This window comes from Somniosus microcephalus, chromosome 2, assembly GCF_052327205.1.
Source record: "Somniosus microcephalus isolate GS21.2 chromosome 2, FLI_Smic_1.0, whole genome shotgun sequence".
Classification (NCBI taxonomy): domain Eukaryota; kingdom Metazoa; phylum Chordata; class Chondrichthyes; order Squaliformes; family Somniosidae; genus Somniosus; species Somniosus microcephalus.
In genome coordinates, this window is record NC_140988.1 from 336,280,511 (window position 1) to 336,307,274 (window position 26,764).

Genomic DNA, 26,764 nt, shown 5'->3' on the forward strand with positions numbered 1-26,764 from the left:
CCTGAATGAAAATCCTGCCCAACGTTTCAGGTCAATGACGAAACGTTAACTCTTTCTCTCTCCACAGATGCTGCAGAGAAGTATCATTTGGTATTTTGTGTGGGCAATGAGAACAACTTTTTAATAAAAACTTTAAAAAGAAAGTTGAAATGGATTGCAGATGGTCTGCTACAACACATTTAAGTTTCTAATGCAGAAAATAGCTGACTTCACACATTTTTAAGTTTGCATGTGCAGAGTTCGGCTTCCGCTGATTTAAAGAGTGGTGTGAGCAGGAAGTGCAATGGTACAATGGTGCTGAATCCTCGCACTGCTATAAAAATAATAGTGCAGCTATGCTCAATATACAGTGATCAGCATAGTTAAATGGATTTCATCTGCACTTTTTCAAATTCCTAAAAGCATTCAGGAAGGAACTATAGAAGCTTACAGCACTGCCTGAAATGATCCCTGTAGCAAAGGATTCCATGCTCCAGAAACCTCTGTGTAAAGCAATTCTCCTAATCTCATTCTCTTAGCAACAATTTTAAATTGGTGACCCCCCCTTTGTCACTGATTCCCCCAACCAGAGGAAATAGTCCTTCCCCATTCACTGTGTCAAAACCCTTCATAACTTTAAAAAACGTATTAAAACTTCTTTTTAAACTTTTCCGTATCTCAAGTCTCTCCTCATAAGTTGTGGAATAAATTGGTAATATGTGGGCTAACACCAGGAAAAAAATCACCACCAAAGCTGCTGGATAGTTGTAAAAACCCAACTGGTTCACTAATATCCTTGAGAGAAGTGACTTACCATTCCTACCTGGTCTGGCCTACATTATGCAATTGACTCTTATGTCCTCAGTGCAGCTAGGGATGGACAATAAATGCTGCGTTGCTGGTGTTGCCCACATCCCAAGAACAAATTCAATATGTGTATATATGTATGTATTAGTACTTGATGTGTTTAAAAATCACAATAATTGAATACCACCGTCGCTCATTATTATTTAAAAAGTCTTGTGTTTAATATTTGACCTGTATTATCCTTGAGCTCTAAATTCTTAAAGCTATTTTAGAGGGATAACATTAACCTAATCCGCCCAGTGGCAAACTGACGTGATCAGATCGGCAGCCTGTTTTACACCCCAGATGATTTTATATTCCACTGAAGTAATTGGAAAGTATAATCGGTCAGCGTGTCAGTCTTAGCTCAGTGCTAGCACTCTCGCCTCTGAGTCAGTAGGTCATCTTTGCAAACTACCGCTCAAACTCCAACCTCCCTTTCCTCTCAAGTCCTTGAACGTGGGCTTCACTTCCCACCCCCACACCATTACCTCTGGAGTCCCTCAATGAATTATCCTTGGCCCTCTCCTATTTCTCATCCACATGCTGCCCCTCGACATAATCATCCAAAGATCTGATGTCGGGTTCCACATGTACATGTTCCACGATACAAAATTCTAGCTCACCACCACCTCTCTCGACCCCTCCACTCCATAAGTGTTGTTAGACTGCTTGACCAACATACAGTCCTGGATGAGCCAAAATTTGTTTTAATTAAACATTGGGAAGACCAAAGCCATTGTCTTCAGCCCCTACCACAAACTCCATTCCCTAGCCATCGATTCCATTGCGCTCCCTGGTCACTGTCTCAGGCTGAACCAGACTGTTCGGAACCATTGCGTCCGATTTGACCCTGAGCTGAGCTTCCTATCCCAAATCCTTTCCATCACAAAGACTGCTTACTTTCACCTGCGTAATATCATCTGTCTCTGTCCCTGCCTCAGCCCATCAGCTACTGAAACCTCATCCATGCTTTTTCTACCTCCCAGACTCTACTATCCAGACTCAACCGATGCTTTCTGGCCAGCCTTCCTTCTTCTACACTCCATAAACTTGAGCTCATCCAAAGTTCTGCTGCCCGTAACCTAACTTGCAGCAAGTCCCGTTCACCCATTACCTATGTAATTGCTGACCTACATTGGCTCCCGGTCCACCAATGCCTGGATTTTAAAATTCTCATTCTCGTGTTCAAATCCCTCCTTGGTCTCGCCCTTCCCTATCTCTGTAACCTGCTCCAGCCCTACGACTCTAGAACTCTCTGTTCTTCCAACTCTGGCCTCTTATGCATCTTGCCGTTATATAATGCCCTTCAACCTAGCAAAACACCCCAAGCTGCTTCACAGGAGCGTAATCAGACAAAGAATTGACACCGAGCCAAAGAAGGAGACACTAGGACAGGTGACCAGAAGCTCGGTCAAAGACGTAGGTTGTAAGCAACGTCTTCAAGGAGAGAGAGAGACGGAGAGGTTTAGGGAGGCACAGTCGCTAATGGTGGGGTGAAGGAAGGGGGAGTTACATGAGGCCAGAATTGGAGGAATGCAGAGTTCTCGGAGGGTTGTAAGGTATCCATGAAGTGGCACTCACCATCTCAGATCCCTAGTGGTGCTGAGCAGCATCTCTGAGTGCAGAACCTTCCAGTAGAAACCTAGACAGTAAGATGTTCCTCTAGGGGCTAGGGTGTTTGGTTGCCTTGGGTTTAGGAATTTGTTGGTTAATTGTTTGAGTTTCAGAGTTTGTTGAGCAGATGTTAGCACTTTAGCTCTTTCACAATGGGACGTAGATTAAACCAGATTTTATTGCTTTTCCCTAGGGGCTCATGCTACAACCAAGATTACATAAATATTTCAGCTAAGGTAAATGATCATGTGGAAAAATACTCAGGACAAATTGGCTGAAAACTGTACAAAATGTAACTATACAATTAAAAAAAATGGAGTTCTGTAGACTCTAAATGTAAAACAACTGAATGTCAACTGAATGATTTTCTTGTCAGTGAACTGCATTATAAACGGCAGAATACAGAAGAGTTGGATAAGGTGACAGGGGCCTTTAATTTCATGGACGATGGAGGACTGAAGACTGACAGTGATTTGGACAGCAGGTACTTTCTACACAGATTAATGTGAACTCTTTGAGGTGCTGTTTCTGCAACCATTCAAGATGACTAGTGGAACTCACTTGGGGGTTATATTCCAATTTAAAGGTTGCATGCAGTCTTGCAAAAGGATAGGTAGTCAGATTGATTTAAGTTGAGTAGTTTGTTGGTACTCAATTGTTTTAGTGTTGTGGAGCGGGAGGGAGATGTGTTTGCATCTTTTGATTCCCCACATGACAACATCTTAATTCATCCAGGTTGCTGCTGTTGATGGACACTCTCCTTACAGGGAAGGATAGAAAAATTAGAGAATGTCTCAACTTGGATCACCTCTTCGCAGGCAGTTGACATGGAAAGTGAACAACAGAAAGGAAAGATGAAAAATAGATGTTCAGATGGCAGTCAAAATTAAACTAAAGGGGATTGCATAGCACAGTGGGTTGGCACATTAGCCTTTCAGCTTGGGGAATGAGTTCAGATCTAGTTAACACTGGTTGAAAGTCCGATAGCAAAATACTGCAGATGCTGGAAATCCGAAATAACAACAGAAATTGCTGGAAAAACTCAGCAGGTCAGGCAACATCCGTGGAGAGAAATTTGAGTTGACGTTTCGGGTCGAAACCCTTCTTCAAAAGTCTCCTGGTTGCATCTGAAATCAGTTTGGATTGTCTCAACCCTTTTTTTTGTTTTTAGGCCCATATCACAGGGGTCCCTTACAGGGGACTATCTAAGCAATCACACACAGAGAAGCCATGGACTAACTGATGTGGAACATGGCAAATGTCACACTGCTGCAGTACATAGGAATGACTTGACTATTCCAATGCGCTCCTGGCAGGCCTCCTATGTTCTACCCTATGTAAACTTGAGGTCATCCAAAACTTGGCTAGCCGTGTCCTAACTCACACCAAGTCCCATTCACCCATCGCCCCTGTGCTCGCTGACCTAAATTAGCTCCCAGTTAAGTTACTCTCATCCTTGTTTTCAAATCCCTCCATGGCCTCAGCCCTCCCCATCTCTGTAATCTCCTTCAGCCCCACAAACCCCCCCCCCCACCCCCCCCCCCCGGAGACATCTGCGCTCCTCTAATTCTGGCCTCTTGCACATCACTGATTTTAATCGCTCAACCATTGGTGGCCATGCCTTCAGCTGCCTAGGCCCTAAGCTCTGGAATTCCCTTCCTAAACCTCTCTGCCTCTCTACCTCTCTTTCCTCCTTTAAGACACTCCTTAAAACCTACCTCTTTGACCAAGCTTTTGATTATCTGCCCTAATTTCTCCTTATGTGCTTTGGTGTCAAATGTTGTTTATAACACTCTTGTGAAGTGCCTTTGGACGTTTTACTATGCTAAAGGCACTATAGAAATACAAATTGTTGTTGTTGTTGTTGTTGAATGTCTGCAGAGGGTGTTCTTCTGAGTTTGAGGCTCAAGAACATTGTTGAGACAGAATAGAGGGAGGTTTGCTTTGCAATTGATCTAGGAGTGCATGATGCTACACTGCGTGCTTCAAATGGTTAAATGTTCTTGATAAACTAGTCTTTCATTTAGTAAGGCTTAAATGTTTGCCAAACTTTTGCATGGCCTGGCATTACCGTGTCTGTCTTTTTCCCCTCCCTGCTACAGCACCCAGATAATGTTGTCAAGTGGCAGTAGCCAGCTACAGAGCATCATTGGTAGAGGTCTGGGATGGCCTTTGGCCTGCACATGGTTAGGCAGGGAGGCCGGGACGGGGTGGGAGAAAAATACCTTAACCAATTACACCCAGAACAAAATTATTGAATATTTTTTCCTGCAGTTTTGTATTTCATTCAATCCCTGCAATTGCTCGGAGCCAAGTGGAGGGAACCCAGGCCTAAAATATGAACAGAAAATGTAGGAAACACTCAGCAGGTTAGGCAGCATCTGTGGACCGAGAGACAGAGTTAACGTTTTAGGTCGATGACCTTTCATCATCGACAACCCCAGGCCTAAGTTCTGGTATCTCTCTGCAAGGTCAGGGGAAGTCAGAGTAAAGAGTTGTACCTGACCTATGCTAATGCCTTCTAGCAGGTGGGCACTGGGGCAATTGGAAAAGGCCTTAAACCTGCCATCATGCTAGCAAAGGATGTGAATCATAGAATGATAGAATGATACAGCACAGAAGGAGGCCATGTGGCCCATCATGCCTTTGCCGGCTGTTTGAAAGAGCTATCCAATTAATCCCACTCCCCTGCTCTTTCCCCATAGCCTTGTAATTTTTCCCCCTTCAAGTATTTATCCAATTCCCCTATTGAAAGTTATTATTGAAGCTGATTTCCCCACCCTTTCAGGCAGTGCATTCCAGAACTCGCTGTGTAAATTTTGTTTCCCCCATGGTGCCACTGGTTCTTTTGCCAATTACCTTAAATCTGTGTCCTCTGGCTACTGACCCTTCTGCCACTGAAAACAGTTTCTCCTTATCTCTAAGGAGAACAACCCCAGTTTCTCTAGTCTCTCCACGTAACTGGAGTCATTCATCCCTGGTACCACTGTAGTAAATCTCCTCTGCACCCTCTCTCAGGCCCTTGCATCTTTTCAAAAGTGTGGTGCCCAGAATTGGACACAATACTCCAACTGGGGCCTAGCCAGTGTTTTATAAAGGTTTATCATAACTTTCTTGCTTTTTTACTATATGCTTCTAATTATAAAGCCAAAGATCATGTGTGCCTTTTTAACAGCCTTCTCAACGTGTCCTGCCACCTTAAAAGACTTGTGTATGTACATCCCCAGGTCTCTCTGTTCCTACACCTCCTTTAAAGTTGTACCATTTAGTTTCTATTGCCTCTCATCATTTTTCCTATCAAGGTGAATTAGTTCACATTTCTCTGCATTAAATTTCATCCGCCATGTGTCTGCCCATTTCACCAGTCTGCGTATGTCCTCCTGAGGTCTGTTACTATCCTCCGCACTGTTTACTACATTTCCAAGTTTCGTGTCATCTGCAAACTTTGAAATTATGTCCTGTATACCCAAGTCCAGGTCATTAATATACATCAAACAGAGCAGTGGTCCCAACACCGACCCCTGGAGGACACCACTGTATACATCCTCCAGTCTTGAAAAACAACCGTTCACCACTACTCTCTGCTTTCTGTCCCTTAGCTAATTTCGTTTCCACGTAGCCCCTGTCCCTTTAAGCCCATGTGCTTCAATTTTGATAACAATCTATTATTTGGTACATTATCAAACGCCTATTGTAAGTCCATAGCACTGCCCTCATCACCCTCTCCATTACTACATCAAAGAACTCAAATCAAGTTTGTCAAACACAATTTGCCTTTAACAAATCTGTGCTGGCTTTTGTTTATGAATGCATATTTTTCCAAGTGCCAATTAATTTTGTCTCTAAAAGTTTCCCCACCATCAACGTTAGGCTGACTGGCCTATAGTTGCCAGGTTTAACCCTCTCCCCTTTTTTGAACAGGGGTGTAACATTTGCAATCTTCCAGTCCGCTGGCATCACTCCCATATCTAAGGAGGATTGAAAGATTGTGTCCAGAGCCTCTGCAATTTCCACCCTTGCTTCCCTCAGTAACTTAGGATGCATCCTATCCAGACTGGGTGACTTTACTACTGTGAGTGCTGCCAACCTTTTAAGTACCTCCTCTTTATCAATTTTTATCCTATTCAATTTCTCTACTACCTCCTTCTTTACCATGACACTGGCAACATCCTCTTATTTAGTGAAGACAGATGCAAAGTACTCTTTTAGTACATCGGCCATGCCCTCTGCCTCCACAAGAAGATCTTTTTTGGTCCCTAATTGACCCCACCGTTCCTTTGAATCATAGAATGGTTCCAGCACAGAAGGAGGCCATTCGGCCCATCAAGCCCGTGCCGGCTCTCTGCAAGAGCACTTCAGCTAGTCCCACTCCCCTGCACTTTCCCCATAGCCCTGCAAATTTTTTTCCCTTAAGGTACTTATCCCCTTTTGAAAGCCATGATTGAATCTGCCTCCACCACCCTTTCAGGCAGTGCATTCTAGAACCTAACCACTCGCTGTGTAAAAAAGATTTTCCTCATGTTGCCTTTGGTTCTTTTGACAATCACCTTGAATCTGTGTCCTCTGGTTCTCGACCCTTCCACCCATGGGAACAGTTTCTCTCTATCTACTCTGTCTAGACCCCTCATGATTTTGAACACCTCCATCAAATCTCCTCTCAACCTTCTCTGCTCTAAGGAGAACAACCCCAGCTTCTCTAGTTTATCCACGTAACTGAAGTCCCTCATCCCTGGAATCATTCTCGTAAATCTTTTCTGCACCCTCTCTAAGGCCTTCACATCCTTCCTAAAGTGCGGTGCCCAGAATTGGACACAATATTCCAGCTGAGGCCGAACCAGTGTTTTATGAAGGTTCATCATAACTTCCTTGCTTTTGTACTCTATGCCTTTATTTATGAAGCCCAGTATCCCGTATGCTTTTTTAACTGCTTTCTCAACCTGCCCTGCCACCTTCAACGATTTGTGCACATATACCCCCAGGTCTCTCTGTTCATGCACCCCCTTTTGGATTGTACCCTTTAGCTTATATTGCCTCTCCTCGTTCTTCCTACCAAAATGTATCACTTCGCATTTCTGCCACGTGTCCGCCCATTTCACCAGCCTGTCAATGTCTTCTTAAAGTCTATCACTATCCTCCTCACTGTTCACTATACTTCCAAGTTTTGTATCATCTGCAAATTTTGAAATTGTGCCCTGTACTCCCAAGTCCAAGAAAAGTAGTGGTCTTAGTACCGACCCCTGGGGAACACCACTTCCTCCAGTCCGAAAAACAACCATTCACCACCACTCTCTATTTCCTGTCACTTAGCCAATTTTGTATCCATGCTGCCACTGTCCATTTTATTCCATGGGCTTCAACTTTGCTGGCAAAGTTGACTGTCCTTTTACCAGGTAAACTTAAAAATAGGGGATAAATGATACTGAAAATTTAAATGAAAAGAAAACATTTTTTTTGTTAAAAAGTAGCATACATTGGGGGAGAAATTGGGTGAGTAGCGCCACCTGTTAGCGCCTAAAGAGGCAGTCAGTGGCTGTAGCGCCACTGGCTGCGTCTCCGGCGATATTCAGTAGGGGCGCCAATGGTGGCGTTAGGCATTTGCGCTGCGCCGCCACCGGTGATGTCATCGGTGTGCGCAGCGCCCCATTCGTGCCCCGTTCGCGATATTTGGTAGCGAACGCCGCAGTTGCGCCACTCGCTACCCGCGCTCGGTTCACGGGGCCTTACTGTGCTGGCAGCGGCGCAAGTTAAGGTGGAGGTGCGGGGCGGCCGCTTTTTCGGCGGCCGCCTGCCAGCACCTCCGTCCCCGGCCTCCTAACCTCCCCCCCCCCCCCCCCCGCAGCATTGCCGGCTGTTTCCCGAGAGCCCGGCACTTCTCCTTGGTGCCGGGCTCATTTGCCAGCACTCGCGAGCGGGGATCGCGCTGTTGCAGGCACCTCCCCCTTAACAGTGGGAGGAAGGCCTGCAGTACCGCAGCATGCCGTGCCGCAGCATGTGGCGCTGCAGCACGTTGCGCTGCGATAATCAGTTTCAGCGCCCTTAGAGGGACGCGGAGCGCCTCGAGCCTCGCCCCGTCTCCCTCGAGGGGCACTGAAACTGAATTTCTGGCGATCGGTATCACTCCGATCGCTGCGCTAAATCCTGCGCTCAGGTGACTTTTGCGCCACTTTGGCGCCCCAACCCAATTTCTAGGCCATTATGTTATCACACACCTTCCTCTGTGTATAAACCCAGTGAGACCGCCCAGGCAGGTCACTGACTATAAATAACAGCAGCTCTTGTTTATCTCACTGTCACATGTCTGCAGTTCCAATGCTCTCTGTATAACATCTGCTGCTATACTGCAAGAAATGAAGTAGTGAGTGGAATTGAATTCACATAATGTTCTGAAGCACAAGTGTGTGATATTTATAGCCACTACTTTTTGACTGCAATTCCAGTAATGCCAAATATTTCATGGGCCTCCACCCACATTATGTAAATTCTCTGTCCCCGGGATTTGGACGATGTCATTGAGTGGAGCTTATGTCTATTAGTTATCAAGTTGATTGATATGATTTAGGAAGAACCAGAGAAACATAGGAACAGGAGTAGGCTGTCGAGCCCCTCGAGCCTGTTCCGCCATTCAATGAGATCATGGCTGATCTGCGCTCTAACTCCATTTACCCGCCTTTGCCCCATATCCCTTAATACCTTTGGTTAACAAAAAGCTATCAATCTCCGATTTAAAATTAACAATTGACCCAGCATCAATTGCCATTTGCGGAAGAGAGTTCCAAACTTCTACCACCCTTTGTGTGTAGAAGTGTTTCCTAATTTCACTCCTGAAAGGTCTGGCTCTAATTTTTAGTCTATGCCCCTAGTCCAAGAATCCTCAACCAGCGGAAATAGTTTCTCACTATCTACCCTACCTGTTCCCCTTAATATCTTGAAAACTTCAATCAGATCAGATCATAACTTTCTAAATTCTAGGGAATACAACCCTAATTTGTGTAATTTCTCCTTGTAACTTAATCCTTGAAGTCCGGGTATCAATTCTGGTAAACCTACGCTGCACTCCCTCCAAGGCCAATACTGTATATCCTTCCAAAGGTGTGGTGCCCAGAACTGCTCACAGTACTCCAGGTGTGGTCAACCAGGGTTTTGTATAGCTGCAGCATAACATAAGAACATAAGAAATAGGAGCAGGAGTAGGCCATTCGGCCCCTCGAGCCTGCTCCACTATTCAATGAGATCATGCCTGATCTTCTGCCTCAACTCCATTCACCGGCCCTATCACCGTATCCCTTGATGCCCTTACTAGTCAGAAATCTATCGACTTCTGATTTGAATATACCCAATGACTGAACCTCCACAGCCCTCTGGGGTAGAGAATTCAGTTTGAGAATTTGAATTCAGTTTTTTTTTGAATCTGGAAATAAAAAGCTAATATCAATACAAGTGACCATGAAGCTGTCGGATTGTCATAAAATCCCTATTGGTTCACTGATGTCCTTTAGGGAAGGAAAGCTGCTGTTCTTACTGGTCTGGCCCATATGTGACTCCAGTCCCACACCAATGTGGGTGACTCTAACTGCCCTCTGAAATGGCCTAGCAAGTCACTCAGTTGTAACTAACCGCTACGAAACATAATAAGAATGAAACCGGATGGACCACCCAGCATCGTCCTCAGCACCAGCTACGGACACAGCAACGGCACACCCAGCCCAGTCGACCCTGCAAAGTCCTCCTTACCAACACCTAGGGACTTGTGCCAAAATTGGGAGAGCTGTCCCAAAGCCTTTCCACTATCTACAAGGCACAAGTAAGGCGTGTGATGGAATACTCTCCACTTGCCTGGATGAGTGAAGCTCCAAAAACATTCAAGAAGCTCGACACCATCCAGGACAAAGCAGCCCGCTTGATCCACCACCTTAAACATTCACTCCCTCCACCACCGGCGTACCGTGGCTGCAGTGTGTACCATCTACAAGATGCACTGCAGCAACTCGCCAAAGCTTCTTCGGCAGCACCTCCCAAACCCGCGACCTCTTCCATCTAGAAGGACAAGGGCAGCAGGCGCATGGGAACACCACCACCTCCAAGTTCCCCTCCAAGTCACACACCATCCTGACTTAGAAGTATATTGCCGATCCTTCATCGTCCCTGAGTCAAAATCCTGGAACTCCCTACCTAACAGCACTGTGGGAGTACCTTCACCACACGGACTGCAGCGGTTCAAGAAGAAGGTTAGGGATGGACAATAAATGCTGGCCCACATCCCATAAACAAAAAAAAAATCCCTTTGTTATTTTATGCTTTCATCTAAACTGCCTACAATGCCACCTATCTTTGTGTCATCAGCAAATTTAGATATATGACTTTCTATGCCATCATCTAAGTAATTAATAAATACTGTGAATAGTTGAGGCCGCAACACAGATCCCTGCGGGACACCACTAGTCACATCCTAACCATTATCCTTACTGCCTGTCTCCTGCTGCTTAGCCAATTTCCTAACCAGGTCAATAATTTGCCTCAATTCCGTGGGCTTCTATCTTAGTTAACAGTCTCTTTTGTGGGACTTTAGCAAATGCCTTCTGGAAGTCCATATAAATAACATCCATAGACATTCCCCTGTCCACTGCTTTAATCACCTCATCAAAAAATTCGATCAGGCTTGTCAGGCATGACCTACCTTTCACAAATCCATGCTGGCTCTCTCTGATCAACTGAAAATTTTCAAGGTGTCAGTCACCCTATCCTTAATTATAGACTCTAGTAATTTCCCGACAACAGATGTTTGGCTAACTGGTCTATAATTCCCTGGTTTCCCTCTCTCGCCATTCTTAAATAGTGGAGTGACATGCGCAATTTTCCAATCTAAAGGAACGGTTCCTGAATCGAGAGAACTTTGGAAGATTATAGTTAGCAATGTGCTCACCTACTTCCTTTAAAACCCTGGGATGGAAACCATCTGGTCCTGGGGATTTGTCACTCTTTAGTGCCATTATTTTCTTCATTAGTTATTTTACTTACTTTAAGTCCCTGTCCCTGATTCAATATTAATTTCCTTGGGATTTATTATAAATACTGACACAAAGCAATTATTCAACATGTCTGCCATTTCCTTATTATCATTGACAATATTACCACTTTCAGTTTTTAGGGGCCAACATTGCTCCTGACTACCCTGTTTTTTCCTTATATAATTGTAAAAATTCTTTGTGTTGATTTTGATACCCCTTGCAACTTTCTTTTCATACTCCCTTTTTGTAACTCTTACTGTCTGTTTTGTGACCCTTTGCTGTTCTTTGTATCTTTCCCATTCGCCAGGATCTGTGCTATTTTTTGTATTTTTGTATGCTTTTTCCTTTTAGTTTTATGCTGTCCCTCACCTCTTTAGTCACCCATAGCCAATTTCCCAGTGTGCAATGGTAGGAGCCATTTTGATGGGGGTATCTCTTTTTAAAAGAACATTTTTAAAGCTATTTAGCATAATATAAAGAGAAGGCATTTACACTGTGGAAACTTTTTGTCATAATAACCAGCAGAAAGAACCTTGGTTTAACACCTCTGGCACTCCAATAGTACAACAATATATTGTCAACTCAAGTCTTATGTGGGGCTGAAACCCACAGGCAAGAGTGATACTAACTGAGTCATGCTGCAACACAAAATCGTTAAATAACTGATATGGGTTAAAGGCTCTAATATAGCGTCTCCCTCTGTGGAATAAATATGCTTTAAGACTGGTTTTCTCTGCTATTTATTTGTGCTACACAGGGAGCCGTTTTAATATCTGCCTGTAGCTCTTTTATCCTGAACCTGGCACTCATGCAGGAACTTCCCTTCCTTTCTCCTGTGAGCCAACTATCTGTGTGACACATCAGTGACAAAAGACAGCATGAGACAGGTGGCCTCCGCTGAGGGTGCAAGCACACAGAAATCTGAGCCCGTATCCTGCTGTTTAGTCATATGGAGCAGCTGTTTGCTTTGAGGACACTACGGTCATACAGAATAAACAGTGACATTTAAGACATTGCTTCCCTAGTGACTCAATAAGTGCATCACCCGAGGTGGAGCTGAGCAGTATAGACTAGGAAGATCCCAAGTTCAATCTCGGGTTGTGATGAGTTAGCTGATCCTACCGGATACAGTCGTAAGAGTGCTATGATTGATCTCTGTGTCTCTAGGCTACAAATCTCAGCTCGGGGTCAAACAGGACTTCAGGGTTGCACAGGGCAGTTGTACGCTCAGGAGTTGGGTCTGGAAGGTGTCTCAGGACGTATTTATATTGGGCGGGGTAGAGTCCACAACAGGATAAATGGTACTTGGTCTGTGGAAGGAGTGGGGTTGGTGGGCTGAATGGCCTCATTTCGTTCAATGCTTCCTTATGTTTTTATAGTTTTGCTGGCTTTGTGACTATATATGTTTGGAAATTTAGGATTTTTTTAATAGTCTAAGTTTTTGATATATTTTGATGACACAGAACTAGTTAGCAAACCATTAATTGGAGGTAACTAGGTGAAATAGCAACTTGTCATTGTAATTAAACAAATTGATTACATTAATTACTAAATTAATTAAATCTAATTGATAAGGAAACTGACATCCATAGAATGTACAGCACAGAAAGAGGCCATTCGGTTTGTGCCGGTGTTGATGCTCCACATGAGCCTCCTCTAACCCTCCTCATCGAACTCTGTCAGCATAACCTTCTACCCTTTCTTCGTCATGTTTATCTAGCTTCTCCTTAAATGCATCCCTGTTGTATTTTAAAAATAGAGCCAACCTGCCTGAACCCAAAGCTCAGACTATGCTTCCCATTTAACCTGTGACATTCCCATTCTCCACATCAGGCATGCAAGTGGTTTTTCTGAGAAATATTGTCAGCCATGAAATTAAGCCCATGGGAAAGACCCTGTCATCGTGTTTTGAGAATCCGACAAGAAACATTGGGAAAGGTCCTGGAGGATTATCTGCAACTAGAGACACGTACCGGATTCTAATTCAAACAGGCATACTCTTCACTTCTTATGACCTTGTAATATGATTACAGAGGCTCGAGGAGGCGTCCAGTTACTCTGATTCTCCATTGCTTCTATATAAAATAGAATGCTCCGGGAGATGAACCATCATTTAAAAAAAAATCAAACTATTAAAAAAAAATCAAACTATTTAAACTCTATCAGGAGAATCTAATAGAACAAGTTATATATGATCTGCGGAAGGAGCAATGTTATTGAGCCAAATGGTCTTTTCTCATTCCCTATTTTTTTTTGATGTAGTTATGAATATGTCACACTATACCTAATCTTGTGGCTAAACCAAGATCAATAAAGCTCTCTTAATGAAGACAGACACGTCTAAATGCCTGTCGTGGTTAGGATTCAGACTCACACTGGGGTCTGATACTTCACTGTCAGGGCTACCGGACAAACGTTTAAGTGACCTTACCCAAGGCAGGACGGATGTCATGTGACAGTCTTGTAAGTACAAAAGGCTGATGATGCTGTTGGCAGATGCTCAGTTCATCACACTTCAAGTGATTGTAGAAAGTTAGGTTGATGGGAGGTTTGCAGTAAGGACCAATGTGACTCACTAGCTGCTAGAGCAGAAGCAGGAGACCTTGGATAGATTTTAACTCCAGGCATGGAATGGGCAAGCAGCGGGTACAATGCCTGTCCATTTCTGACAGTGGGAGGCCTGGTCCTTTTTGAGGGTTGGGCCTCATTACCATGCTGCCCGTGAGCTGCATGCCCGACTGGGCATTCTGCTGAAGCTGGCGCAATATTGCATTGTCTGGAGATTGACTCGGCTGGCAGGCAGGCATGTAGGTCCGGAGCTGCCGTGAGCGGGGAGGGGGGAATTAGGAAAGGTGGGGGGGGTACTTGGGATGGCAGCGGCCCACATTATTCTGTGGAGCCCAGAGAAGCACCTGTGCTCCTCCTTGCTGTAGAGAAATAATTCTTTATTTACATTTTTGGGGTCTTTCCCTCTAGGTCAATAGGGAGCTGAAAAACTAATAATAACAAGCACAGGATACAATCGGGACGAATGCGTATACATTACAGCGATCAAAAGAGCTAACAAAACGACAGCAAAGGAGGGAGAGGGATAGTGTTGCAATAAACAGCCAGAATAATGATGAGGGAGATATCTGAAAGAGAGAGGAAATTAAAATAAACCCCCTCCCACGCATCCACCCGAGACTTCATCCTTCCTTCCTTCCTTGAAGGGGGGAGGATTTATTTATGTAATTCCCAGTGTCTCATCCCATACACTATTCCCAACTGAACTGAATATGTGGAAATGAGTTTTAAGCCCGTGTCAGTGATGCTCTCTAGCTGGGCACCAGAATCTATGCGAGAGCCACCCACTGGTTACTCGCCCCTTGACATTTCTCTATCTCCCTATGGGGAAGCACCGGGCTTGAACCCGTCACATCTGTAGAGGCACAGTTCTCGAAGGTAGTGGGAAATTACCACACTGGGAATCCCACTGACAAACCCTATTGTACCACTGCAAGAGCACAGTATCTTGGCGCTCTAACAGCAGCGTGCAATTGTGCCATCCCTTGTTCCACCGATTTCCTGTGCTCAGTTTAAATATTATGCAGAGAAGAAAACCATTAATAATTGCCTGTCTCGCAATTTCCGAAGAAGCGGACACCTCTGTCAGAGTTGATGAAACAATGGTGTGTGAATTTGTTTTTAAAAGTGTGATTTTTATTTGCTGCAGATACTTCGAGTTACAAGAAGGCCTGTTCCAGTACAACTCCTCAACATGCCAGAAGCTACGAAAGGAGATCATGGAGGTGAAGATACTTTCCATGTAAGTCACTGTGACTTCAAAGGCAGAAGTTCTGTGGATAAGTAGAGAGGTTAGAATGAAAATCATATTTAAAAAAAGGTATATTTAAAAAAAAAATGTTTTATCCGTTTATGGGATCTGGGCATCGTTGGCAAGGCCAGCATTTATTGCCCATCCCGAGTTGCCCTCGAGAAGGTGGTGGTGAGCCGCCTTCTTGAACCGCTGCAGTCTGTGTGACGAAGGTACTCCCACAGTGCCGTTAGGTAGGGAGTTGCAGGATTTTGACCCAGCGACGATGAAGGATCGGCGATATACTTCTAAGTCAGGATGGTGTGTGACTTGGAGGGGAACTTGGAGGTGGTGGTGTTCCCATGCGCCTGCTGCCCTTGTCCTTCTAGATGGTAGAGGTCGCGGGTCTGGGAGGTGCTGCTGAAGAAGCCTTGGCGAGTTGCTGCAGTGCATCTTGTAGATGGTACACACTGCAGCCACGGTACGCCGATGGTGGAGGGAGTGAATATTTAAGGTGGGGTGCCAATCAAGCGGGCTGCTTTGTCCTGGATATGATAAATATGGGGCGTGATGATATGTAGAAGAAATCAGAATTGTGACAGATATAGGAATGGAGCAAAAAGAGAGATTACAAAAGCTGAAAGGAAGCATGAAGGTTGACCATCAATATAAAGATAAACAGAAGGGCGTCATAAACACATAAGAAGTTAAAATATAATCAAAGAAAACTGGGGGGCACCAGCACCATGGGATCACTTTGAGAAAAAGAGGACCATCTTGCACTTGAAAGCGAGGAAATAGCAGAGATGCTTAATAAATATATTGCAGTCGTTTTTTTTTAAGAGGAATGTGATAGTAGGTTTGTGGGAGTACCTGAGGAGCCACTCTGGAAATAAATATTGAAAAGGAGACTTTAAAATGTTACCTAAATTAAAGGTAGAAGAGTCACCAGGTCCAGAATGCATGTATCCTAAAATACTGAAGGTGGTTGGCAGAGGCACGAACCATAATTTTCCAAACATTTTTGGAAACCAGAATTTATGCCAAAGAACAGGAAGGGGGAAAATGTTACATCCCTGTTGAGGAAAGGGACTGGAAAGTAAATTATAAGCTAATTAACCTTGCCTCACTGGAAGGTGGGCGGCGATACCAAGCTGCCATAAGATGAGGGCCACCTCAGTCCCAGGAGCCTTTTGTAGAGCATGAGTAGCCAACCACCTTCTGCGATCCTGGGCCTCGGGTGGCACCCAGAATAGGTAAAAAGGCATGTGTCGGCACCTAGGGGTAGCAATGGTGTGAATGAAGAGTAGGTTTATTGTGTGCGCTGTTTAATCCACGTGGTAAAATACAGCATGCACTGGCATGGCGCTTTGTTCCTGATGGAGGTTAGAGTCATACATGATAGGGTGCATTTATATGGTGCTGGTGTCTTCACTGATATGATGATGATGATTGGCACGTTCATGTAGGGGTAAAGAGGGCTGTTGTGTCGTCATGTGGTAGGACGGGTAGTAGTTTGAGGGAATTTCCTTTTTATTGACAAGGGGTGGGGGTGGGGTGCGGTGTTGGAGGGTAGAAGGAGGTAGAGGTGGTATATCAATGGTGGACTTTGTCCCACAGAAGTAAAGACTTCAGTGATAAGAACATAAGAACATAAGAAGTAGGAGCAGGAGTAGGCCATACGGCCCCTCGGGCCTGCTCCGCCATTCAATAGGATCATGGCTGATCTGAATCTAGACTCACGTCCACTTCCCTGCCCTCTCCCCGTAACCCCTAATTCCCTTATCTGCTAGGAAAATGTCTATCTCCATTTAAAATTTATTTAATGTTGCAGCTTTTACAGCTCTCTGGGGTAGCAAATTCCATAGATTTACTACCCTCTGAGACATGCTGTGATGGCCCTTGCAGTAAATGCTGCCTGAGGCTCCTTTGCTCCATTCTGTGGTGCTGATGCCCAGCCACGATGGCATGCAAGAGTATGCCAATAGGGAATGCCGCCCTGCTGCTGAAAAGTTCTGACGATGGATAGCGGGTGGAGGGGGGTGTCTGAAAATGTTGCTGGCGATCTAACCCTCTGAGAAGCAGTCCGAAGCAAGTGCAGGTGTCCGTAGTACAACAAAAACCTTTAAAAATGTTTGCTACCTTTAGAAACTGCCACTAAAAGATCTACAGACTCTTCTCTGTCAGGAATTACTCACTTCCGCCAGTATCCGCTGATTCTGGCAGCAGCCGAACCTCCTACAAACAGGCGAACTTACCCCGAGTGCAATAGCGGGGTAAATCCAGGAATCTCTCCTCTACCGCGCCACTGGCTGACAGGTGAGTGCATGTAAATGAGGCCAATGGTGACTCACAAGCGCATCGTGGAATGGCTCCAGAAGTGTGAGGAAGCTCGGGAGAAGCTAACTAAAGTCGCACAAGTGGGGGAAACGGCTTCCGTGCGAGCTTCCTCACTGGGAAAATTTCCTTCGCCAGTCCAGTGCTACTAACGCTCCGCCAGCGGCGAGAAATTCACCTCAAATGATTTTTAGGGAGAAAAAAGGTTAGCAAAGACAGGATAGATTTGATTGGGAAAGAGAGAATGACAGGAAAAACAAGGATGAATGGGCGAGCAGAATGTAAGGCCGGAATTTTCAGAGGTAAGAACGGGTGGGTTGGAGGCAGGGTGGGGGGGAAGAGAAAGTTGTAAAAATGTGAACCCCGACCTCAACCCGCCCACTTTCACCCTTAACTCAGACGGGATGGGGGAGCAGGCTGGCAACCCGTTGCCAGGAGGTGTGTTGGCAATTTGCATATTATAATGAGACCTGCACCTTCTATTTTAACCTGCTTTGCAGGTTTAACTGCAGGCGGCCGGGGATTTCAGGGCTTGGGATTCCCGGTCTTGGGATTCCCGGTGGCTGCAATGAGGCGGCCCCAGCCTCAGGGAGCAATCCTTGTGGGCCGGGAGGAGCGAGAGTGCTTCCTTCCGCCCCCCCCCCCAAGCTCCCCGACCGCCAGGGGATCGGACCCCCCCAGGCTTGGACCCACCCACCAGCTTGGGCCCAGCACTTACCTGGTCCTGCAACCTCCTTCTCCGAGTTCCCCACACGACTGGAAGCCAGCCTGTTAATCAGGCTAACTTCCGGGCGGGGAATCCGCCCCTGACGTCGCACGCACACTGTGGAGTTGATGTAAAACCCGGCAAAATCCAGCCCTAAGTGTTTAAAATTAGGTATTTGTAATTCAAATTGCGCTTTTTGTATGTTCTGTATGGTTAATGTTCTATTACTAAAACTACTCCTGTTCGAGTACCTTTATTACAGTAATAAAGGTACTTGTTCGATGTGTGGGCAGAAAATCATCCAGGCTTGGGAGACGGTCATTTCCTTGGATCTGTCGCCAATCTTGAGGGTTAAATTGAAATGAAGGCAAAAAAAACCCTTTAGGCTGAGTTTCTGATTAATACCCTACTAGAAAAGATTCACTTCGACGCAAGTTGGTTTCACAGTAATGAGGAACGTGAATTTGTGAGACATGTTTTAATTTTATTTACATTAGGGGCCCTGATAATGAAAGTAGCTCTTCAAACATGAATTTGACGTAGCTCTTTGTGTGACACTGATCCTTTGTTCTGCAGGGTGAAGCAGTCTGAACTGTTTGACAGATGGAAGACCCTGCAGTTGTGTAAATGGGAAAGGAACAAGACTGCAACCAATATTTTCAAGTAAGTGGATGAGAAGACAAAGAAGATGAGAAAGGGGTGTGAAAAAGAGGGTGGGGGGGAAGAAAGAAGTAGGAGATAAAGCAAACGAGGAGGGAGCGTTTCAGTGGAGATGGAAGAGGAGGAGTGGGAAAGAGGAAAAGGAAATGGAGAGAGTAGAAGACTAAAGAAGAGAGGAGGAAGGGAGAGAGAAGTAGATCTGGGGAAAACATCACACAATCTCCTGGGAGAGGCAAAAAAACAGATGCCGAATTGGGGAAAAACTCTGGAAAATTCCTCTCTGACTCTTGGAAGCAATCCAGCAAGCTCCGGGAGACCACTGTGAGGGGCGACATGATCCCCCAATGACCCGCCTATCACACTTTTGTAGAGATGTGTGCCATTCACAGGAACCTGTTCAGCTCCCTTTTGAATGCTTCCAGCGAATCTGCACTCACTGCATGTGCTGGCAACTTAGCCAAGAGGAAGTACATCCTGGCATCTAATCTAGTTTGATACTTTTGTAACTTATACTTGTGTCCCCTATCCTGGTTTTGCCTAACCTATCTAGCTCAAATATCCTATCCCATGTGAACCGAGTCTAAATCTGGGGCTGTATTATCTAACTCTGGGGCAAGAGACCAAGTGGACAATTTAACCCTCCCCACTCAGCGGGGGTAGTTAAAACGGAGCAGGCGTCTCATTAATAAATACAGATCCTCAACGTACATGCGACCCCCCCCCCCCCCCGTCTCTGCACTTGCTTAAAACCTGTTACATCTCTAACTTTTTTCAGTTCTGACAAAGGGTCATCGACCTGAAACGTTATCTCTGTTTCTCTCTCCACAGATGCTGCCTAACCTGCTGAGTGTTCCCAGCATTTTCTGTTTTTATCTCCAACTTGCAGTCCTGTGCGGGATTGCCGTTCATTCCTGCCAGGAGTTGAAATCAGCCCTCAGAGGACTGAAGCCTGGCTTTGTTTTGTTTGGATTTTTCTAGTTCATTTGCATTTTTTTGGTTAGGGAATGGCTTGCTCTACTTTTTCAAGCTACCCTTCTCTCCTCTTTCCCAATAGAGTCTCCATGTGCCACTCCCGTCAGCAGGAGCAGGCTGGTTTCATGCTCTTCTACCTTTCACAGTGCCCACTTGAGCCTGATTGCTAGGAGGTGGGTAAGAGTGGCCTGGCGATGACCTCCCCTCTAATTTTCCTAGCCTCAGCTCAGAACCACCACACAATGAGACTGAGATTAGGAACTTAACAACGTGGGTCTCGAGTTTTGCTGCTCTGTGGTGCCATGCATTAGAGTTCTTTAACACTGCCAAATCCTCTTGAAATAACAGCCTGTTTGCGGGACTGTACCATAATCATTCAGTATAAACAAGTGAAAATATTGGGGAAAAAAAGATCACTTAGTGTCATAAATCGCATCCTCATAAAGAAACTACTCATGAAATAACACTGGACGGCCAGCTGGTGGCGCCATCCAAGGAGTATAAATACTCAGGCGTGGGCCCAACTTGCCAGGGACATTTTGGAAGACAGGAACTAATGAAGTACAACTAGACCTCCATGTTCTGAAACAAGTTGATTAAAGCTTTGCTTTATGCTCAAACCAACTGCATAGTGAGTTTTATTACGTCACTTAGTATGCACAGAATTGACTAATTTTCTGGAGTGTCTCTGGATGAAATGTGGTTTGATTATGGTTCTGGTGCTCAGCATTCTTAACTGGATAATTGGTGAATAGCCTGAGCTTGAATCAATGCTTTTATTTCCCTCTAGTTTTCTTCTCCCCTTTCCTGAATGCACACTGACTGCTTCCTCTTCCTGGGGTATGGTTCTATGGGCACGAGCAGTCTTCCAGTACCTCACTTCAAGTAGCCATTCTTCATATGCAAGCCTAGACAGTGAATGTGGACAGAATAATTATCTGTGAAGGGCAACATGGCCAAACCCAGTTCTGGGTTTGTCTGTTGTCCAGACAAGTGCATTTTGCAGCAGGGGTCATTAGTTAGTATTCAAAAGTGGGAGGCTGTCTGATTTTCCACTTTCATTACTCGATATGTTGTATTCGTTACCAGCCATGTTTCTGATATCCCTATTACTGATATCCCTATTACATGTGCCTTCAGCTGCCTAGGCCCTAAGCTCCGGAATTCCCTCCCTAAACTCCTCCGCCTCGCTACCTCGCTCTCCTCCTTTAAGATGCTCCTTAATACCTACCTCTTTGGCCAAGCTTTTGGTCATCTGTCCTAATGTCTCCTTCTTTGGCTCAGTGTCAATAACTTTGTCTGATTGCGCTCGTATGAAGCGCCTCATGACATTGTCCTACATTAAAGGCACTATATAAATGCAAATTGTTGTCGACACCATAATTCCCTACTGCCACAACAGCCTCCAGTTCAAGCATCGTATTCCTACTTCTTTGAGTGTTCTTCTAATCTTCATGTATATAAACCTTATTGTAGATTGGCCTCCTTTTTGTCCCTGAGTGTCTGCCTGTTTCTGGTAGCTCGTTCATGCATATTTCTGAGTTACGCAGGGAGATTGTCCTGGAAACAACCCTCAGCGAATATCTCAAAATTGGATGGGTCAGAGCACATGTCTGTAATGAAGCCTGCCTGAATTTCCTTCCATTAATTTAAGTGGAAGAAAAATTAGGTGGGTTCCTTTATAGGTGTGTGCCTCGACCTGCCCGATTTTTCCGATATTTGGTGCATCCAGTGCAGCTGGGTACAGAGCCAGGAAAATCTCCCCATCTATCTTCATATCTGCCCCCGTTGACCATCTTCCACTGTATATCAGTCTCCCCTTTTAGTCAAGTTTGTTTCCAAGCTGCCTAAATCGCTCAATTTGTGCTTCTATCATCCCTCTTAGATCTCATTTGACTCGATGCTGCAATGCTCCTGATTTTCTATTTACAACGCAGAAGAACACCCCTAAGGGCATCAAGCTGAAGTACGAAGTGGACAGCAGTGGCTTCCTCTTCATCAATGCTGAAGTCTTCGAACTGTTTCCAAAGGTAAGGTGATCAGGCAACGCGCGGTATTGAGGGCTCAGTGGGCAGCAACCATTTCCAGCTACAAGCAGAAGTGCACCTTATTACTGTCAGTTCTGGGGCCGCAAAGGGTCATTATTTGGGAAGTTGGAGTTAAGAATGAAAGTCAATTAGAACTTTTTCACAAAGGTAAGAAACTTAATGTAATTTACCAGGGAAGGCCATTAAAGTGGACAGTAGAAATGGGCTCAAAAAACAACTAGATGTGTTTCTGTAGTGACGGCAATGAGGGATACGATGGGAAAATGGAATGGATTTAATGGCTGTTTCCTGCTCCTATTTTCTTTTAATGTTCTTTGATTACTTTCACTTGAAAGCGAACTATTGGGAGTTGGCCTAGTAGCGTGAAGTCTGTTTTGCATGCTCTCAAAGGGCAGCCCGCAAGCTAACTCAGTTCTTATTTCTAGCGATGAGAAGGTACGTCCGCCAGGTATTGAAGAACCTGACACATCCAGAACAAATGTGAACAAAGCAACTCTAAGACAATCCGAGCCAATGATATACAGGTTGCACAATGAGCTGGGGAAACATCATGAGGGAAGAACCTTCTTTCTGCAGCCCTACTCAAATCCTGCCCTCCTCACAATCTCTCCAAACCTCTGCAGACTGACTGAGGAGATTCTAGCTCCCCAGTGCCCATATCAGCATTCCCAGAAACTGCTCACTGCCCAATCCTCACCCATATGCTGTGCCCAAACGATCCATATTCCTGTTCAACCCAAACCCCCATTCCAAGAAAAGCCATGGCCCCGTCAATCCTCAATATACACCGCTACCAAGATGTACAGATCTATGTAATATCTTCAATGTATATATCTACAATTTCCATATAATCTACAATAATTCAAGCATATTAAAACTTTGAATTCAATAAAAACGTTTTTTTAAATAAATGGAACTGCTGTCATCTGAATTGACATCTAAGGGTTAGTTAAGCGGTCTGGCTGTAATTGCACGGGGATGCTGTGTTCTCACGAGTCTACGTTACTAGCACAATTTTCCTCTCTATAGAATTTTGGGAATTTATATTTAGAGCCTCTGCCGTTTCTTCCCTAGCTTTCCTTAGAACCGTCAGTTGTAAACCAGCAGGTTTTGGTGCTTTGTCTACAATAAGGTGTATATACATGAAGACTATAAGAATTAGGAATAAGAGCCAACCAATGGGGAGGGGGGTTCAGATTGACAGCAGTAGTTGTGGGACCATGATCCAATACAAAGAGGGTCATGGATACAGTAATCCCATGAACAGCAGGTTGTCACTAATACTTACTCCTCCCATTGAGGTGGCACTTAGAAAGAGTACATACACCGTACATTATCATCAAGGGGATGCACTGGGGAACAAACCATATTAGCACATACACAGAGCACTAATAGGGAAATAAACTGGTTTCAGTTTATTTCAACATAATTGGAATGTTCTTTTGAGAAGAGACATATTAAGGGAGCAGAGGCAAAGGGTTAATGGGCATGTTTGCTTTTTGAGGTAGAGTTGATTGTAATAGAGGGCAAGATGTCAATAGGACCTCTAGTTACCAGGTTTATCCCTCTCCCCTTTTTTGAATAGGGGTATTGCATTTGCAATCCTTCCGTCCTCTAGCACCACTCCCATATCCAAGGAGGATTGGAAGATTGTGGTCCGAGCTTCTGCTACCTCCACCCTTGCTTCCCTCAGCAACTTAGGATGCATCCCACCTGGACTGGGTGATGCCAACCTATTTAGCACCTCCCTTCTATCTATTTTCATCCTATCCAATATCTCCACTCCCTCCTCCTACTGCGACATTAACTTTATCCTCTTCTTTTGTTAAGGCAGATGCAAAGTAGTCAATCAGTACCGCAGTCATGCCCTCTGCCTCCACAAGCAGATTTCCTTTTTTGTCCCTAAATGGATCCACTATTCTTTTAACTATCCTTTTCCTTTTTATATGTTTAGAAAATACTTTTGGGTTCTTTTTTATGTTACCCACTAGTCTTTTCTCATACTTTCTCTTTGCCTGTGTTACATAATTTTTCAATTTCCCCTTGCACTCTCTGTATTCTGCCTGGTTGTCTATTGTATTCTGTACCTGACATTTGTCATAAGCCTCCTTTTTCTCTTTTATTGTAACCTCTGTTTTCTTTGTTATCCAGTGAGCTCTAGCTTTGGATGCACTATCTTTCCTCTGTCAGTTTGTTGATGCATTGGTGCACAACAACTGGATGGTACTAGGAAATGTCACCAGTTGTTAGAATTCAATAGACTAGCAACGTAATGCTTTGCAGCCATGGGCGGAACTGTCCCTTTGGTGAAACTGGCCTACAGGCTGTGTTTGATAAGACGGCATAATCTGCTGCCAGCATCCCTTGCGAAGTATGGATGATGAAGGAAGGTGTCATACTCGGGTAATTCTGCCTAAATCTAAACATTTGGCTACAGGGATGGGATCAGTAGGCACCAAACACCTCAGATGCAGTTGCCTCTACCTTTCTTTCCTCCATAGAAACTCCTCTTCCTCCTCCAAATTTAAGACCACCCCAAATCCACCAAAAAAAAATCGTCATGGAACGGCCAGGTGAATTATCCAGCTCAGTACCTGTACTTCTTGCAAGAATCAATTTCAGATTAATGGAAGCAGAGTTTACCGATATTACTAAACGAGAGTGAAACTGTTGCATAACCTGGGCAGGGAATTATATATTTTACACTTTTACACTTAACACACTTGTACGGTTTTCCTCTTGCATACAATCTTTAGGCAGGCATTACCCCATTTAAAATAAGCTAGTTAAAGCATGCCTAAAAAAAGCACACAAAGAAATATAGTACAAACATGTTAACCATTCCAACTTGAATTTTGCCGATAGGAAATATATTCCATAGAAGTTTCATCCGAGTGCAGGTTGGCTAAAATGTGCGTCCATTAGCATGAAACTTATCTCTGTATGGCTTTGTGTATACACATAGATACATATTGGTGTGTTGTAAATTTATATATATATATTCATACATTTATACATATAGACCCACAAAAATAGATCTACACACACACACACACACACACACACACACACACACAGGTACGTACAGGTATACAGATGTATATGCACATACGTGCATATGTGTGTCTGTGTATATGTATGCATGTAAGGGATAAATGAAACTTTGATCCTATTCATTTGGGTTGGATTTCGACTCTAGCTTTAAACTGTCAAAACAACAACCCATTCTGCCCAGTCCTTGTTATTTATAGTTGTTTTGTGGGGTTTCCTCTTCACAGGAAATGCCGTATTCACGCTCCCAGTTTAAGAAATGTGCAGTGGTTGGGAATGGAGGAATCCTGAAGAACAGCAGGTGCGGGAATGAGATTGACTCGACAGATTTTGTGTTCAGGTATGATGGAGCAGAGCCTTTTCTTGTACTACAGCTCAACAGACAAATCTTCAGGCAATGCTTTCCAGAAAAGAAATGTTTAAGTGTTCATTACACCTGAAGTTTTGCGGATGTTCTCCTAATCTCTGGCCATAACGTCGGTGGGAGATTGGAGGAACCCCAGAACAAACATGAATGGCTGAAAATGAAAATTTGTGTTGCTTTTCCGGGATTTCCACCTGTCTCCCACTGAAGTTATACCGGGAGATCAGGAAAAACCCCGCAGAATTTCTAGGCCATGGTCACCATATCTGGGAGTTTCTCTAAATTATGAAAAGTGGTTAAGGAGGTTGGGTGGCTCAGTGAAAGTTTTCAAGATTATGAAGGAAATTGACAAAGTTGACCGAAGCAATTTGTTGACTCTGGTGAAAGGTTCACGCAACTTTTAACGATTAGGCTTTCAAAGTTGACTGGAAAGGAAAGTTAAGTGGGACTTTTTCACCCAAAAGGTAATAGACCCGTGGAACAAGTTATTAGGATAGGGCATTGAGCCCTATTTTCTACAGGTAGTTTTATATTTTTAGTAGAGTTTGTTTGATTTTTACCAATTTCTTCCCTTTTACTCCCCTCCTGCCCTTGGGACTTTGACACATAAGAAAAGTCAGGAATGAGAAAAGGCCATTTGAAGCTTATCCCTCTAGTACATTAACTCTCCCATCGTGGCTATGACAGTGCAGGCTCCACCCTGCCTCATTTTATATATTTGTTTTATTATACCTGTTCATGTGAAACTGACCAAATGCAGTAGAACTTTCTAAGATGTCACTATGTCCACTGCAACTGAGAATTTCCTCTCTCCTCTCCTGAAAGCAGTGACTCATACAGGATATGGGTTCCCAGGCACTGCCAGAGAAACTGGAATCTAATCAAGGGATGCAAATGGTTTATACACAGGGTAATTACAGGGCAAATTATGTCATTGCGATGCAATGGCGTCACCTTATCCTGTGTTGTCAGTGTGTAGAAAAGCCTGCACCAACATTACATTACAGGGTGGCAATGCCTCTTTAGTTTTACAGTGGTCAGCAAAGTTCACTGCAATGTAAGCCACTGAATATCTGAGTAGAAGCTTCCATCTCAAACAGAGAGTCAGAATTAACTCCACTGGTACTTATTTATTTTGCTGTTGGCTCTTGTGTTAGGTGTAATTTGCCACCAATCTCTGAAAAATATACCATGGACGTTGGACTGAAGACCGATATTGTGACAATAAATCCGAGCATTGTAACTGACAGGTGGGTTTGCTCACATTATCCATCATTCAAATAATTGGCATTTTAGGACGGTACAAGTTCCACCCATTGGTCCCTCTAAATTGCATTGCGGCCCTACAAGCAGCACATGACCCTAGTTTGCTTATGACGAATA

The 26,764-nt window shown here is 44.4% G+C and overlaps 1 protein-coding gene across 3 annotated transcripts in view; it reads left to right on the forward strand.

Annotated features, from left to right (window-relative positions):
• st8sia5 (ST8 alpha-N-acetyl-neuraminide alpha-2,8-sialyltransferase 5) overlaps positions 1 to 26,764 on the forward strand; it is a 59,460-nt gene that overhangs the window by 16,676 nt on the left and 16,020 nt on the right. Inside the window, exons 3-8 of one of the 3 annotated variants that reach the window (XM_085975319.1) lie at positions 2,819 to 2,926; positions 15,163 to 15,255; positions 18,863 to 18,949; positions 21,804 to 21,948; positions 25,245 to 25,357; positions 26,539 to 26,631. In XM_085975319.1, coding sequence (XP_085831445.1) covers positions 2,819 to 2,926; positions 15,163 to 15,255; positions 18,863 to 18,949; positions 21,804 to 21,948; positions 25,245 to 25,357; positions 26,539 to 26,631 — 639 coding nt within the window. The remainder of the gene's footprint in view (positions 1 to 2,818; positions 2,927 to 15,162; positions 15,256 to 18,862; positions 18,950 to 21,803; positions 21,949 to 25,244; positions 25,358 to 26,538; positions 26,632 to 26,764) is intronic. The other 2 variants (XM_085975328.1, XM_085975333.1) reach the window with 2 other exon arrangements.